The 17,292-nt window shown below is 46.2% G+C and overlaps 2 protein-coding genes across 9 annotated transcripts; one reads left to right on the forward strand and one right to left on the reverse strand.

The window, feature by feature from the left end:
* Nucleotides 1–212: 212 nt before the first annotated feature.
* Nucleotides 213–13,409, forward strand: LOC120952742 (H(+)/Cl(-) exchange transporter 5). 8 transcript variants are annotated; one of them, XM_040372214.2, is made up of 14 exons: nucleotides 213–897; nucleotides 1,130–1,500; nucleotides 5,906–6,287; nucleotides 6,863–6,898; nucleotides 7,405–7,568; nucleotides 7,644–8,480; nucleotides 8,574–8,788; nucleotides 8,873–9,081; nucleotides 9,164–9,304; nucleotides 11,373–11,482; nucleotides 11,561–11,661; nucleotides 11,736–11,899; nucleotides 11,979–12,192; nucleotides 12,273–13,409. In XM_040372214.2, exons 2-14 carry the CDS (start codon nucleotides 1,375–1,377, stop codon nucleotides 12,361–12,363), a joined length of 2,790 nt encoding a protein of 929 aa, XP_040228148.2. In that variant the 5' UTR covers nucleotides 213–897; nucleotides 1,130–1,374; the 3' UTR covers nucleotides 12,364–13,409. The 8 variants fall into 8 exon arrangements, with proteins under 8 accessions (XP_040228148.2, XP_040228149.2, XP_040228150.2 ...); XM_040372215.2 differs by having other exon boundaries at nucleotides 1,239–1,500; XM_040372216.2 differs by having other exon boundaries at nucleotides 213–517.
* LOC120952744 (iduronate 2-sulfatase) lies at nucleotides 13,357–15,215 on the reverse strand. Its single transcript, XM_040372224.2, has 3 exons — nucleotides 14,946–15,215; nucleotides 13,650–14,862; nucleotides 13,357–13,584 (listed from the first exon to the last, which is right to left on the reverse strand). The coding sequence occupies exons 1-3, from the start codon at nucleotides 15,168–15,170 to the stop codon at nucleotides 13,448–13,450; spliced, it is 1,575 nt and encodes a 524-aa protein (XP_040228158.2). The 5' UTR covers nucleotides 15,171–15,215; the 3' UTR covers nucleotides 13,357–13,447.
* Nucleotides 15,216–17,292: the final 2,077 nt, after the last annotated feature.

Below are 17,292 nucleotides of genomic sequence, written 5' to 3' on the forward strand. Positions count from 1 at the left end.
CATTTGTGACTTTTAGACAAAATATGGACTAAAAAGTTAGTAAATTTTACCTCAAATTACCTCCAACACACTCAAGTAAACTTACAACGCTGTGTAGCGGCACCCTAAGCATGTTTACTGCATTCTCAAAAAAAAAAACAAAATGTAAACAAACGCGCGCCCACTGTACGGCGTACCCTAAACGTCAAGCCGCCAAAACGTCAAACCGCTGCCACATTCCGTTACCTGGTCGGCTGGCTGGCTCTGGTGAGCGGGCACAGTGTCCGATCGTCGACGCAAAAGCAAAAGGCAAGTTTCGTAGGGGGGAGGCAAGAAGAATCTATCGTCGTGGAATTTTTGCATTCGCGTTCGTGTACGTGCATCAAATCCGGCCCTCCAGTTGGCACGATCACAGTTGGAACCGTCGGACGGTGGTCAAAAAACAAAAGTTTCGTGTAAACAACGGGATTCCAATAGCAGAACACATCCTGTAAGGTTGGATGTGCGTTACCCTGGCCGTGTGAAGGAATTCTGAACGGTATCCGCGATCGTTCTTGTCTGCCAATCACTGCTGCTGCTGCATCTCAGTTGCACCACCACCACCCTTTTCAGGCGTCACCATCGCATCACAGTACAGGTGCAGCAAAGCAGAATGCACCCGACGGCTGCTCGATGGTGGCCCCATTATCGCTCCTGAGAGTGCGAGACGCCCTTGTGTGTGTGTGCCAAAGTGTGCAATAAAATGAAGCGAAATTGACATCACCCACCTTTCGATAGCGGCTGTGAGAAAACGCAAAAAGAACCTTCCACCCCACATCACATCACGTCCCGCACAACGTATCAGGGATGTGTAAACATTTATTGCATTTTGTGAAATAGCGTAAACTAATGTGCGTCCAGGTTGACTGAGCATCGAAGGTGCGTTTGGTTGTTTTGTGCTTGTGATTAGAGTTTCGGTTTGCTTGGCTTGTCCCCCGCCGCCAAGCAGCAAGTAGGCCTTGTGTTTTTGTTTTTCCCCACCCAGAAGCTATATATCGGTCAGGGGCGTTTATCGCGGCGGTTACTGCGATTGTTGGCCACTGGTTCGCAGTGGCCTAGGGTTGGGTCTAATACAGTGTGTCATCAACGCTTTCTATTGGATTTATTACAGTTTTTGATCGTTTTTGGGCATCGTGACGCATAGAAAAAAAATCCTTACCACAAAAACCCCCCGGGTTCTGATCGTTCCCCATTCTCCGATCTTCCTCCCTTCCAAACAGTGCGTGTGTGTTTGTGTATTGCGTATCGTATGTGTGTTCCTACCAAGTGTGAGGTGTTTCGGTGACGTGGCAGCGGATCGCCGTAGCTGAAAGCTAAAAACACAAGCGTCACGTTGCTGCTGCGGGTCGCAAAAGTATGGAAAAGTTTCCCCTGAAAGGCACCGGCAACATCAGCAGCAGCAACAACCTTTCGATATCATACGCCGCCACCAACCATCCGCTCAGTGGTGATCATCCGTCTTATCAGTCAGTTGGCAGCAAGGTAAGGGTCACATTTACAGTTCTCTTTGTTTTTCTCTTTTTTTGTGGTTGCTTACCTTCCGGAGGAATCCGGCGAATGGAACACCGGCCCGGGCGGAGGTTTTTGTTCTGTTTGTCCCGGATGATAACTTCATGCAAGGGGGGCCCGCGCAACAACGGACGCGCACCCGTGTTTGCGGCCTTCGTTAGTCGGAGGCTGCGATGTGTGAAGAAGCAAACCCGTGTGAAGAGCAAACACAAACGAGGCCTGTTTTCCCTCCCGGTGTGATCCCATTCTTTCAACAATAAAAAAAGAAAAATTCTTGCGATTTTACAACAAACACATTTAATCAGCCTGGCAGCATCTACTAACAACAAAGCAATCGTTTATTAATTAATGAAAGGGAGCGAGTCTTTTAGATAGAAGTTGTCAAAACACCTGGCTAGTACACCTGAGACATCTGGTACGTGAGATGATGAGACGTTAATGATAGTCGCCCCACAGGCAGTTAGACACAAACAAACCGATTCCGCTTATCGTGTGCTTCTCAGTTTTATCAGTAGAGTAATGTAAAGTTGTCTCCTAGGTGTTGTCCCGCCGGTGCAAGCTTACGGTGCAAAATTTACGATCCTCACGAGCAAAAACTAACACTCTCCCGCGGTCACGGAGTAGAGGCTGACTCTGTGTCCAATAATCGCTTTGTAAGATGGTAAGGTCTAATTATAAGGTAAATGAGTAATTTGGTTGCTTTTGGAGGTTCTAAACGAGAAGATTAATAACATTTTAAGGGGGTAGACTGTAATACATTTTCTCCTAGTCGTCCAACGTATGCTTTCAAGCGCAAATCAGCATTTACTTACCAAATTTGATAACGTTATCAGTTAGTTAATTGGCAGTTTGGCAGTGACAAAAACAACGAGCCAATCAGACTGATCCTAGAGAACGTGTTGCAATTTATTCAAAACTTCGTCTTTATCTCGGATCAAATGTTGTGAGATGCTTCCTGTTTGTTGGATATTGCCAATCTGATAGCTATACTAGTGATGGGCAAAGTTGGCAAAAATCCGGAGTCGACTCCGTTCCGACTCCGATAATTGCGGAACTGCTTTACCCCGGAAGGTGGGTCCGCTCAGCATTATCTGGAGTCGTTCGGAATCGCCCGAAGTCGTGCGGAGACGTTCAGAGTCGGAGTTGTCTGGTGTCATCCGGAGTCGTGTGGAGTCGTTCGGAGTAATCGGGAGTTGTTGGTAGTCGGAGTCATCCGAATTCGTTCAGAATCGTTCGGAGTCATCAGCGTCGTTCGGAGCCGTGTGAAGTAGTTCGGAGTAATCCGGAGTTGTTGGTAGTCGGAGTCATCCGGAGTCTTTCAGAGTCGTTCGAAGTCGCAAAAGAAAAAAGAGAGAAGGAAAAAAACACAACGAAATGAAATGTCTGATCACAAGCATATTGCACCGGACGACTGCGACTCCAAACAACTCCGGGCGACTCCAGACGACTCCGGACGATTTTGGACGACTCCAACTCCGAACGACTTCGGACGACTCCGACTCCGAACGACTTCGGTCGACTCCGAATGACTCCGGACGACTCCAGACGACTCTGGATGACTCCGGACGATTCCGGACGACTCCAACTCCAAACAACTCTGGGCGACTCCAGACGACTCCGGACGACTCAGCATAACTCGGGACGACTCTGGACTACTCTGGGCGACTCCAGACGACTCCGGAACCTATCAACCTTACCTGTCACATGAACAGGGAAGATCCAGTCACGTTATGAAACAGTTGTTGGAATAGATGATTAAAGCTGTTCAGAAGAAGCTGTTGCAATTTGTTGTGTTTCTTCAGCTATCCGATCAATGGGGTCAGGTTGCAAATGTCCTACAGCATATTCAACGCTCGCGAAATGTTTTTCAACAGCTGTTATATATTTGAGACAGCTGTGCTTTTGAAAAACAGCTCGCAATTGTTGAATAATGCTATTTTACTTTGGAAACTGATTCCGAAAACAGTGTATTGAGATGGGAATAGCATTGAACGACCAAAGGGCCATTTAGAGTACCTCCGAATTCTGTGACCGAATCGGATTAATTTTTGGTCGTCAAGGTCATTCCAGCATTCCAACACATCCCAATACAGATAAGCGTCGCGATGAAGTTGCCACTCTTAATGATTTTTTAATGTATGTGATCAACTGGTCTGTAACATTGAAAAAAGCATTAGCCTTTGAGGAGCAGTGTGAGCCTTATTTACAAAAAGTATTATTCATTGATAGCCACGAACTTTTTAATTAATGCTAGTAAGAATTTCCCATTTTTTACTAGAAATAATTGCGAAGAAATCTCTACGAAAAAAAAAATGCCCCTCAAGCTTATTTTCTAATCAAGAAGACGGATTACTCACAGCGCTAATAGAACGTGAAACAGTAATCAACGCAGAAACGGTTTTACGGGTTTTCGAGGATTATATAGACTTGTTCAGCGAGTTGTAGATTCGTTCAGGCATATAATAGACTCTTTCAGCGAGATATAGAATTGTTCGGAAGTAGGCGTTGACATGTTCAGCGATTCTGTAGTGCTGTCATTTGTTTTGTTTACACACTGTGCCGCAGGGTTCAATTTTTCATTCTTAAAAGTCCTAAAAGTAGCTAATAATCATTCTCCAAGCTGTTTAATGCATAAATTAGTTGAAAAAAGCATATTTTTTCGAAAACCGTTTGTTTACCTTCTGATGAGAATGATCCAACTTGCAGTCCAAGGGGTACGAAAGTGACAGCTCTACAGTATAACCGAACATGTCTACACCTACTTCCGAACAATTCTATATCGCGCTGAAAGAGTCTATTATATGCCTGAACGAATCTACAACTCGATGAACATGTCTATATAATCCTCGAAAACCCTGTATGCCCCCCCCCCCCCCCCCTCTTAATGCACTACATTGCATCTTTCCTCAGTGTGCATCTGTCTGTTTGATGCACCGCAAACACTCCTTCCCTTTCTCTCCCACATAGTGGTGTTGTGAGTTTCACCACCACCACCCCCTCCTATAACTGTTTGCTCAACTTTCCTCTCCAATACAAAAAAAAACTAACGAATTTATTCGCGACAAACATGTGCTTCTCCGAAAGGAGAATTATGCTCTGTTTTGCTTGCGTCTCGCTTTCGCCTGTGCAGCGGATCGGAATAAAAAACAACATCCCTTTCTCCCCAAACACCCACAAAACACCCGCACATCCTCCCCCCCACTAGCACCGATCTAATGCTCCTCCTGGTTGGCGTTCTCTCGCGCGCGCGTTCAAGATGCTCTCGGGCTGTTCTCCGCTCCCGAACGTCTTCCGTGTTTTGCGTGCGATCATGCGCAGTTCGAGACGGGACTTGACGGGATTGATTTTTGTGTTGGCCGACGTGAGCTCTAGAGCGTGTGTATGGTGTAATTCCTGCCCTGTGGAAGATTCTTCCAATCGTCGGGAGCAGTTGTTTTTCCCAGATCCCCAGCTGGCTGTGGCAGTGGCAGAGTGTCCTACGTTCGTGGCTAGAGCATTAACCAACCATCCATCCTCCCCGGTTAGTGGTGATAATGGGTGAAATGTGGCCAGTGTTTGCCCCTTCCGGGCAAGTATCTGTCACAGCTTTTTGGGGTGGATTTCTGTGTGCGTGTGAAACTGTTGTCAACGCCGCCACTGCTGTGCGTTTGATTAGCGTTGTGTAGTGTTTGTTGGTCCATTATAGCGGCGTGCGCTTGACGTCACCACACGGGACAATGATGATGTGTGGTTGTAGTAGGCACTGAAGTTAGCCACGCGTGTCAAATAGTTTTGCATCCAAGGAAGCATCTGCCCGTTTACCAAGTGTCCCTTTTTCGGGGGAGTTCCTCACTCTTTTCTGACCTTCCCATTGCTCTCTCTCTCTCTCGCTCTGTGGTTCGTCTCGCGAAGAAAAGGAAATTGTGTCACTCGTTAGTGTCAATTTATCTAACAGCTGAGAAGAGTCGTCTTCCAAGACGGTTCCTAGCTACGTGTGAGGTGTGTGTGTGTACCACTCCCGGTTATAAAACGCCCTTTTGCCACATCCTGTGTGTTTTGCACAGTGAAGGCAAAGGTTACAAAGGTCCTCTAAATTTGTGTGTTTGTGTGTGTGTTTTTAACGAGGTTACACAAGTGCACCAGCCCGCCCACCCCGTTAGCGAGAAATTATTGCATCTCGTGTCTGCGAAAACTAATTAAAAGTTCGTCTAATTTCTGCCAAAACCATCCAAGTTGGCACAGTTTCGTCGCCCGCTCAGTCGTCCAGTTTCCGGTGTCCGGTCGCATATTTGACATCAATCCCTTCCCTATCCCCCCGCGCTAGCTCCACTGAACGATTCACATCAACCTCTGTTTTCCGTCCCTTTTCCTTTTCTCCGTCGCACCGGTCTCCCGGCAGCCCGGCAAAGGTTCTCCAGCGTCCGGTGCGGAACGACACATCACCACCACTACCACCACCTCGCTGACAACTGCACCGGGCACGGTCGGGGCGGTACCGGTGTACGAGGCGGACGAGGACGGCATGATCGACATAACGCCCGGGAACGGCGGCCTCACCAACCCGAACTACTCCTACTCCTCCTACTCCGCGAATGGTGGCCGGCAGGACGGTGTCGGTGCGCCCAGCAGCGCTGCCAACAGTAGTGCACCGAGCATAACCACCACCGCCGGCGCATCCAGCAACGGCGGGGCCAGCATAGGCGGTGGAGAAGGGCCCGGCGGCATGTCTTCGCCCACGCACACCCGGTTCGGGCGCGACTTTCATCACTCCGATCATGAAGGTAAACTGTGGAAGAATGTGTGCTTCCCTGCCCCTCTCGCCTCCCTCCCTTTCCGGGATGCGGTTACGTTCTTCTTTTTTGTGTTTTCTCTCTGTGTGTGTTTGCATATTAGTATCCTTTTTTTTAACGGCCGCACCAGATTGGATTAAGCGTTTGTCCAAAAAAGGACGAGAATAGATCTTGCTTTCGGCGTGAAAGGTCCAGATGGTTCGTGCGCAAATTCATCGCTTCCATCTGTTCCTTGCTGGTTGAAGGCAGAAGGAAAATGTAGTGTAAATTGTGGTGCCAATTAACTTAAACAAATTGAAGATGTGTAAAAGAGATATATTTTAAAGAAAAAATGGTGTAAAACAAACGATTAGAAATTAACGAGTAGTTCAATACGGCCGTTTTCCAATTCCGGTTCTAATTCTAACTAGAATCCTATTTGATTCCACGCTCACTCAAGAAAAGCTTAATTGTACACTTAAATAGACGCTTATGTTGCTTCAATTAATTGTTGCTACTAACAGCTTAGCCGGTGGTTTGAAATATATTGACATTAATACGCCTGTTTTTGTCACCATCACATACAGATACATTAACCGTTTCGTTTTCCGGTAAAATGGAAGGTAACGTTACTGCAATTTATCATGTGTTGTTTGTGGGAGTTTTGCGTTCTTACTAAAAACCGTTATGATTTGGAAAAGTGAATGTAAATGTGAGTGTCTATTTGCGCGCTCGTGTGTCCTTTAGTTTGTTAAAGAATATTTAATATAATTTAATATTAATCTTTGGTAACCAAAAACGCTTCTCTAACTGGGTTCATCAACTAAACTAATCATAGTATTAAATTAACAAAAAAGCCCAATATTGCTATGTACTTAACAATTAAACGATTTGCATGTACTTGAACTCATCCTGTAACGTATTCGGAACCTTAAACGACGGTTAATGTATTTTGCTTGCTGCTGCAAGGCATTGTTTTGGACTTATTTTCTTGTGTATGTTTCATTTCCCTTTCTACATGTGTGCGTGTGTGTTTGTATTTATTATATTTCTTTGAATTTCATCTAATATGTATTTACTCTTCTTTTGTTCCCTCTGTCCCACAAAAAAAAAAAAAAACAAAACAAAGGTATTTCATTTGCCGGCATGACGGACACAAGCGACGACATTCCCGGCATCGGGCAGTATGAGGATTTTCACACGATCGACTGGCAGCGGGACATTGCCCGGGATCGTATGCGCCATCGGTACATAGTGAAAAAGCGGCAGGACTCGTTCTGGGATCTTCTAAAGGTAAGACGAAACCGAAATTTCCTTGTATGCAATTTCTAACATTTCGCTCCGTTTCTTTTCATCACTCGCCAAAAGGGTGCACACGATGCGTGGTCCGGCTGGGTGTGCGTACTGCTGGTCGGCCTGTTTACCGGCTGCGTGGCGGGCGTGATCGACATCGGCGCGAGCTGGATGACGGACCTGAAGTTTGGCATCTGCCCGCAAGCGTTCTGGCTGAACCGGGAGCAGTGCTGCTGGTCGTCGAACGAAACGTCGTTCGACAGCGGCAACTGCTCGCAGTGGTACGCCTGGTCGGAGATCTTCACCTCCTCCCGGGAAGGGTTCGGTGCGTACGTGATATCGTACTTTTTCTACATCATGTGGGCGATGCTGTTCGCGCTGCTAGCCGCATCGCTGGTGCGCATGTTCGCACCGTACGCTTGCGGCTCGGGCATACCGGAGATCAAAACCATCCTGTCCGGGTTCATCATCCGCAGCTATCTGGGCAAGTGGACGCTCATTATCAAATCGGTCGGCATCATGCTGTCGGTGTCGGCCGGCCTCAGCCTCGGCAAGGAGGGCCCGATGGTGCACATTGCGAGCTGCATTGGGAACATACTGTCCTACCTGTTTCCGAAGTACGGGCGGAATGAGGCGAAAAAGAGGGAAATCCTGTCGGCTGCCGCTGCGGCCGGCGTGTCGGTTGCGTTCGGTGCCCCGATCGGTGGCGTGCTGTTCAGCCTGGAGGAGGTGTCGTACTACTTTCCGCTCAAGACGCTGTGGCGCTCGTTCTTCTGTGCGCTGATTGCGGCGTTCATACTGCGCTCTATCAATCCGTTCGGCAACGAGCACTCGGTGCTGTTCTACGTGGAGTACAACAAACCGTGGATCTTCTTCGAGCTGGTACCATTCATCGGGCTTGGCATTATTGGGGTAAGAGCGCGGAACGGACGCTGGACGCACACGGCAGGGAAATATGGAAACGGTACTGATTGGAATTTATTTATTGATCTTTGACCACGACAGGGCATCATTGCGACGCTATTTATCAAGGCGAACCTTTGGTGGTGCCGATTCCGCAAGTACAGCAAGCTTGGCCAGTACCCGGTGACGGAGGTGCTGATCGTCACGTTCATTACCGCGGTCATTGCGTACCCCAATCCGTACACGCGCATGAACACGAGCGAGCTGATCTATCTCCTCTTCAGCCAGTGCGGCATCTCGAACCAGGATCCGTTGTGGTAAGTGTGGATTGGATGGAAGCGTTTCGTTTCGAATTAAATGGCGATTAAATGCACTTTTGGTACTGCTTTCTCTCCTTTCAGTGACTACAATCGCAACTTTACCGATGTCAATTCGGCCATTGAGATAGCGGCGGCCGGGCCGGGCGTCTACAAAGCCGTGTGGCTGCTAATACTCGCCCTCGCGATGAAGCTCATCATGACGATCTTCACGTTTGGCATGAAGGTACCGTGCGGGTTGTTCATTCCTTCCCTTGCACTCGGTGCCATTACGGGCCGTATCGTTGGCATTGGTAAGCGATCAACGGTTGCATTGGATGCATTTTACAGGTGAAAAGCAAATGTCTGAACTTGTCTGACCTTTCTTGTTTTCAGCGATGGAACAGCTGGCGTACAACTATCCCAAAATATGGATCTTCTCTGGGGAGTGTTCCACCGGGGACGATTGCATTACGCCGGGGCTGTATGCGATGGTCGGTGCTGCCGCCGTGCTTGGCGGGGTCACAAGAATGACAGGTAAGTGTCAACTATAGAGGTGTGCCAAATGAACCAGAACCGTACTGTTCATGCAGTTTACGGTGAAAAATGAATGAACCGGTTCACAAGAAAAGAATGCTAGGGTAAATGCACCAATAGTGGTGCAATTTTTAGCGGTATACATATTTTTTTAATGGATTTAAAGTGTAAGCAAGGTAAATTTATGAATATTTTAACACATAGCAATTGAAATATGTTTTATCTTCGCAATCACAACCATTTTTTACCGTGAAACACATAAAATTTACGAAAAAATACATATTTTTGTGACTGCTTCGTTGTATCTATAATGGTGGTAATGGTTCCTATAGTCGTCGTATTGTGTTCCTATAGTGGTGGTAAACAAAGATACATTCAAAACAGTGTATAATATCAATGAAACTTAGTTTCGAAGCTGTTTTGGTGTGAATAGCAAGGATTGCTGCCATAATATTGATTTCCTGTGTAATTTGATCGTAAAAAATGTATAAATTTAATTGATAAAAATATTGACTAAAGAGCTGCATTAACACCTGTCGTCATCCCACACCCGGAAGAGTGTGCTTGATTTGAAGTCGATTTTTCCCTCAGCCAAATAAGCGAATTTTGGCCTTTTTTGGTAAATTACTCACAGAAAACTCATTTCTGTTGCTTATTTTAGTGAAAACAGTACATGTCGAAAATATCCTCAAAAAATTCTAAAATGACCAGTTTTTATTGATTTTTTAACCATAACTACTATGGGAACATGCCAGTTTTGTGTACCTATAATGGCACTATGGAAATAAAACACTTAAAAATGTATAAATATGGCGAAAAGGCAATAAAATTTAGTTAAATAATATCATTTCATAACAGTTATGTTAAAAAAAAACTAATAATTGCGTTGTTATGTGGTCATTTAGAACGTTGATAAAAATATGAGTTTCGCTATAAAATCCTCAGGATATTGGAAAAATGTTGATACCTTTCACAACATAATGGATTTCTCGGTCATTGGGTACGGGAATTGCCCCATTGAACTTTTAAACCCTTCGAGAAAACCCAGATAACATTTTACACTAACATAAATAGCCTAATTACTTTTAAATTGTTGTATTATTTTAGTAATGCAAGGTTTTCCAGGGATTATCATAGTTGTGAGACATTTCCTTGACTCTTTCCTATGAGAAGCGAACTTCATATGATGGACCCTTGATGGACGGGCTCCATGGAAATTTCTATTTGATTTGTCCAGCAGAGGTGCTATAGAGTCCAATTCCCATTACATACAGTTCATTTCACACTCCTGGAAAACCCTGTAATAGTCGTATTGCATTTTAGTGCAATACTACCACTACTGACACTACCACCTATATGTACGTTTACCCTATAGTTCTTGTTGGAACCTTACAACAGCATGATAGAAGGGTTCCAACGACCTGTCGACATTAGCGTTAGGAATTGTTTAGGAGAAAAAGAGATAGGAAAAAAGGGAGAAAAAGCTAGGTGTAAAACGATAAAACGGTCTCGAAAGACAAATTCTGGCATTATCGTAAACGAACCGGCGGAATAAACAGACTAATTTTTTGGCAACAGCTAAAGTATAACAAAAAACCTTTAACGTGTTCGGCACTTAATTATTTTCCGCTTCGTTTTCTAACAGTTCTTTTGTTACATCAACATTTAAAAAAATGTAAAAATGAGTTCAATCATTGATGAGTATTTGGATTAAATGAATAGAAAACCTTCCAACATTGCAAATTTAGAGACAAGATAAGAAATATTCGATTTAAAACTCTTTGCATGAATCACTTTCCAGCGTCTATTGATAGTAGAGTGTAAGTAATGGCTTGCTTTTCATGCGATTAGACCAACGCATTAATATGTAGTTCTACCGAGTTTAATAGTGTACCGATTCATAGGCTTTACTATTGTAAAAGAACGAAAGAACCGCAATCACGTTCACAGCAATTGAACGACTCGGTTCACTCACGTTCACTTAAAAGAACCGAAGTGCCCATCTCTAGTGTGAACCGTGGAATAAACCGTGAATCGGTAAAATACAATTTTCTTTTTCTCGTTTCAGTGTCCCTTGTGGTTATTATGTTCGAGCTAACCGGCGGTGTCCGATACATCGTGCCGCTGATGGCGGCAGCCATGGCTTCCAAATGGGTTGGCGATGCCCTTGGTCGACAGGTAAAATTGATTTACAAATTTACAGCTACAGTCCAGCTCAAAGCGGCACATAAACGGCATCTTTTCTCCCCCGTGCAGGGCATTTACGATGCGCACATAGCGCTGAACGGTTATCCGTTCTTGGACAGCAAGGACGAATTCCAGCACACAACGCTAGCGGCCGATGTGATGCAGCCAAAGTGAGTCATTCTCGCATCGGAGAAAACAGGGCAGCATTGTAATTTAAACCCCTTCCCTTCTCGCTACTTTCCAGACGCAATGAAACGCTGGCGGTGATCACTCAGGACTCGATGACGGTGGACGACATCGAGACCCTACTCAAAGAGACTGAACACAACGGCTACCCGGTGGTCGTTTCGAAGGAGAATCAATACTTGGTTGGCTTCGTGCTGCGAAGGGATCTAAATCTAGCCTTAGGTAAGAGACCGCTGGGTTGAGAGATGAAAGGCACGGAATCGGACTGCAATAACCGGCATGTTTTACCCTTTTTTGACAGCTAATGCGCGACGCATCATTGACGGCATCACTGGCCAGTCGCTGGTAATCTTCACCTCGGCCCAACCGGTCCAAAACCTTGGCCCGTCGCCGCTGAAGCTGAAGAAAATCCTCGACATGGCCCCGATCACCGTGACGGACCAGACGCCGATGGAAACGGTCGTCGATATGTTCCGCAAGCTGGGCCTAAGGCAAACGCTGGTCACTCACAATGGGTAAGTACGGCTGTGGGCAGTTGAGTTGTGCGTAACAGCCAGAATGGCTCACTCCCTTCTTACCATTTAACCTTTTTCAGGCGATTGCTCGGTGTAATAACCAAAAAGGACGTCCTGAGGCACGTGAAACAGATGGACAATGAAGACCCGAATACTGTTTTGTTTAACTAAGCTCTAACTAGCTATTTATAATGATATACAGTAGATATATGCGCAGGCCTTCATCCCTGGTCTTTCTCCCCTCCCTGCCATCTCCCCCTTCCCATGTGCTGCCACCCTCTTATCGTCGCAACCCCCCGAATGCCATCCAGGTGCTGGTTGGGAGCATAATTTAGCAAACAAACCTCCAGGCAAACGTTAGACAAGCTCCCTCTCCCTCTCTATCCCCAAAACGTGCTAGAATTCCGTGGCTACCGTTATCTGTTGGCATTAGAAAGATATGATAGCAAAAAGATATGTTTTGTTGGTGTAGGAAGCAGATGGAGAAAAACATACACACACTAAAAACAGTGCAATAATATACAAGCCGGTCTTTTTTGATTACTTTTTTTTATGGTGGGAGTATAAATCCTGCCAAATTTCCCGCACTCTCCCCCAATCACGGCAAGCAATAGTAGTGTCCATGCACCCAGCAATGACGATGGTATTAGAAGAACTCTGTGTTACGTTGTGCTAGCATTTTTGGAAGAAAACAAAACTATCAATAATTTGTATTATCCAGGCAAAATGATTCATTCTGTTCCGTTGTGATCGAAAAAAGCAAGCGAAGCAGCAGTTGATAGACACGCTTCAGCGTATAGATAAATATCATGTTAGTAAAAAAAACAAAACAATTAGGAGAGAAATATCAAGAGGCGTACCCGCGGGGGCGCCTTGTGTACGTAAACGGGGGTAAACAGTTTTACTCTCCTACATTCACTCGTCCAGGACTTATGACAAAACAGTTATCATATATTTTTTACACAACCACACACCCAAACAAACACTCAAAACTGTGCAATCTAACCGAACCGATTGTGTAGCGTTGCTGGAAACCGTTCGTATGTATGTATGAAAGGAAGCAAAAACACGAGTAGACAAATTACATTTTGGCAAAGCAAGCAAGAAATGGATCGAGGGGGGCAAGAGATTATGTGAAGCATCGCATTGAAAGCGGCAAAGAAGCAACATTATAATAAAATTGTATATTTATGTAATAAAACAATTCGCTCTTGTAAGTTCGGTCCGTCTCTGTTCGGTTGGGAGAGAGGGGAATTTAAGGAAACTTTTCCTGCAGCTTCGCCCTCAGCGCATCCTTTACCGTTGCCAGTGGTGCCCGATCGATGAGATTCATGTTTTCCTGCGGATCGATCCAATGGTCGTACAGCTCTTCGCCGTAAATTGTGCTCCAGTCTGGAAAGAGAAGGAGTTTAGGTTAAAAAGAACGCTTGCTTCGATCCATTCCCTCTTCGCTTTACCCCGCTTGAAGTAGTCCGGCTTAAACTTGATCCACGCCGTGTACCGGAATCGATCCGTGCGCATACTGTAGCCCATTATTTTGATGTGCCGCAGCTTCGGTTCGTCACTGTTGGGGAAGAGTGATGGGTACAATCCCGGTCGTGGGTACTGGCTGTATGCGATCCACTCGTCCCCATCGTTCTCCCCATACCCGGTGGAATTCCGCTGCATCAGCGGCACTAGCGACTTGCCCTCGGTACAGGTGGTCGCTTTGTGCGGCCGTTGCTCGTCGCACCGTGGCACCGGTGGCAATCCCGCCAAGTCTACCAGCGTCGAGTAAAGGTCCAACAGTTCCACCACAGTGTCGATCTTCTGCTGATGGTGCGTTTGCATGCCGGGAGCTCGGATCACGAGCGGGATGCGTACGGCTGCATCGTAATTGCTGTACTTGGCCCACTCGCCATGCTCCCCCAGTGCCCACCCATGGTCGGACGTAAGCGCCACAATGGTGCGGCTTAGGTCGACCTCCTGCAGCAGCTCGCCAATCAGTTCATCCACGAACGTAACCGCAGCGTAGTAGTGTTGCCGGATGCGTAGCTTAAAATCGTCCGGCACAGGGCCGAACGGGAAGCTTACGTTGAGCTGCCGGAAGTCGTCCCGATTGCGCACGTCCAGGTACGAGCTCCAGGCAACGGTCGGCAACCCGTACGGTGGGTAGTCGAGATCGAGCGTGGCAAACTTCGCGACCGGATGTAGGCCCAGATACTTGGCCGGGATGCGGAACGGGATGTGCGGTTTGCGGTAGCCAACGGCTAGAAAGTATGGTTGCCGGCCGACCGTGCTGAGGAACCGTTTCGCCTCCTCGGTACTCTCGATGTCGGGCAGCGTGTGCAGGGGTTGCGTTTCGAGCCGCACAGGGCAAAGGAGATTGCGCTTCAACCGTCCATCTGCCGGATCGATGCACACCGCGGCGTTGGAGTACTCGTCGGTCAGCGGATGGAAGGCGGGCTCGGACCAGCTCAGGGGAAAGTCGTCCGTAAAGTTGGACGATGCGCCCGGGTGAAACACTTTGCCGACGGAGTGCGTACGGTAGTCGTGCTGCTTGAAGTACTGTGGCAGGGTGGTGTAGTTGCCGGACGTTTGGCGCCAGTAGCTGTAGAAGTCGTACAAGCGCACCGTATCCGGCCGTCTGCCGGTCAGCATCGAATTGCGGCTCGGTGCGCACAGAGCTTGCTGAAATACATTAACGACGGGGGTTTGAGCGTAAGTGAATGAAAACGGAATAAAGAAGAACCCCACCCCAATCGTGCGCTTACCTGTGCGAAAGCATTTTGAAAGAAGAAACCTTGCTGCACCAGCCGATCGATGTTGACCGTGATGGCGTTACCATCGCCGTAGCCATAATTTATCACCGGGCGAAAGTCATCCAATATTATCAACAGCACGTTGGGCTGATCCGGCAGTCGTTGTGTTGCGGTTGTGCTTATCAAAAAGGTTAAACAGAGCAAAGAAAGCAATAAACGCACTTTGCAACGCCACATTGTTTACGCTCTGACTGCACAACTTGATGCAACGGAAGTTGAAACAAAAGTGATAACAATTGCGTCAAACGAGCTTGTAGAAGGAATGCAAGAGTAATCACAACCGAAACAGGTTTTTTCATGCGTCACATACCCGAAATAGATTTTCTCGAGATAAGATACTGTTCACGTTAATAAAAGTCAACTAGAGAGTCGATAAAACTATTGCTGCTGATAGTTTCAAACTAAGCGTAACGGATCATTTTCAAATCTGACAATCTTATTTTGAATTGTCAAGCGATTCGAGCAGTTGTCCATCTGTCAGCTGATCCAACAGAAGTTGTTTACATTTGGACCGGCGCGTCCGCTATTTTGTGTTCGCTTCTTCGGCAACCGATAGAATGCATGCGTTTGTGAAGCGAAATATAAAAAATAAAGGCGCCAGAAAGCGCCAAAAACCGTCCGAATCAGGTAGTGTGTGGGGTTCGTGTTTGTAACAGGCAGTTGTGTAATTTTGGTAAAAGAATTTTTAAGACCCCCTCATGGCAATCGAAGCAGCCCTGACAAGAAAAACGAGATAGTGTGCGGTTGATCGGTCACACAAATCTGTCAAATACTGCAAAAATAAAGTTTGTTTGCATTTTGAACCGAACGATACCTTCGACGTTTGACCACCGAGCGATCAAGTGATACAAGTCATGATAAGGAAGACAGAGGGAGGGAGAGAAACGTGAAACGTGGGGGTTCATGACCCAGGAGGGGGCATTCTCTACGGAAACTATTCAGCCGTACCGGTGAACTCGTTCGTTCCCGGGAACGTTCGCCGCGACGCTCATTTTCGCTTATTTCATAGGCCTCTAGATAAAAAATTAGAAAACCGTCTGGGTTTTGTACTGCCCAACCTAGTGGTACAACTCTGTCCACTCATGAGCGTCGAATGTTTCTCGAACGAACGAGTTCGCCGGTACGGCTGATTATGAGATTCCCAAGAATGAACCATAGAGAAAAATCGGGAAGAAAAACAAAATGGTGACATTAGATAATCAGCCGTACCGGCGAACTCGTTCGACTAGAAACATTCGTCGCTCGTGAGTGGACAGGGTTGTACCACTAGGTTGGCTAGTACAAAATCTATACGTTTTTCTAATTTTTGATCTAAAGGGCTATGAAATGAGTGAAAATGAGCGTCGCGGCGAACGTTCCCAGGAACGAACGAGTTCGCCGGTACGGCTGAATGAAATATAAATATAACTGCTGATGGAAGCAACAACGGCTAACAAAGACCAAAGCCGAGTTAATCCATTCCTAAGAGCGTTTCTACATACACCGAGACTGCAGCTGAGAGATGGCTGTGAGAGAATTGACAACCGGTTTCTCACGCTGGTGTGTCTAGAAGCTCTGAAAAGCGCCGAGATGAGACTTTTAAAATGATGTTGAAAAAATCCATTTTAATCGCTAAAATGAAGTCAAAAAAGTTTCTTTTACTTTTTAATAATATATCTACGATTATTAGACAGCAAAAATGCAAACTATAATTGATCGATCGCTATAAACTGCCAATTCAATTTTTTCTCAGCTGCATCGTTCTTTGCATGCCGAGGAGAATTCTCTCACCGAAAATGCTGTCAGACGCTGTCAAAGCATGCTGTCAGTTATTTTCTCAGCTGCATTCTCGGTGTATGTAGAAACGCTCAATAGCAAAAATACTGGACAATGCGATTAACGGAAAACCGACTCAGGTAAATCGCCTGAAAGATGGTAAACTGTTAATGCGTGTACGTAACCAGGAACAGATGGAAAAAAAATAATGACGATGAAATCAATTCCGGACCTTTTTTTTTTCTTTGGCTCAACAACCGATGTCGGTCAAAGCATGCCTGTGCCCACTTGTGGGCTTTGGCTTTCAGTGACTAATTGATTCCCCCCATAGCAGGATATAGTCAGTTCTACGTATGGCGGCGCGATCTATTTGGGGATTGAACCCATGACGGGCATGTTGTTAAGTCGTACGAGTTGACGACTGTACTACGGACCGGGCAAATAGTAGTAAAAACAAAATAACACTCCACACTAAACACATGTAAAGGTCTAATAAGATGCCCAGACATTGAGTTTCTGATCGAAGAAAAAATCATGGCAGGAC

This window comes from Anopheles coluzzii, chromosome 2 (assembly GCF_943734685.1).
Source record: "Anopheles coluzzii chromosome 2, AcolN3, whole genome shotgun sequence".
NCBI classification, from domain to species: Eukaryota; Metazoa; Arthropoda; class Insecta; order Diptera; family Culicidae; genus Anopheles; species Anopheles coluzzii.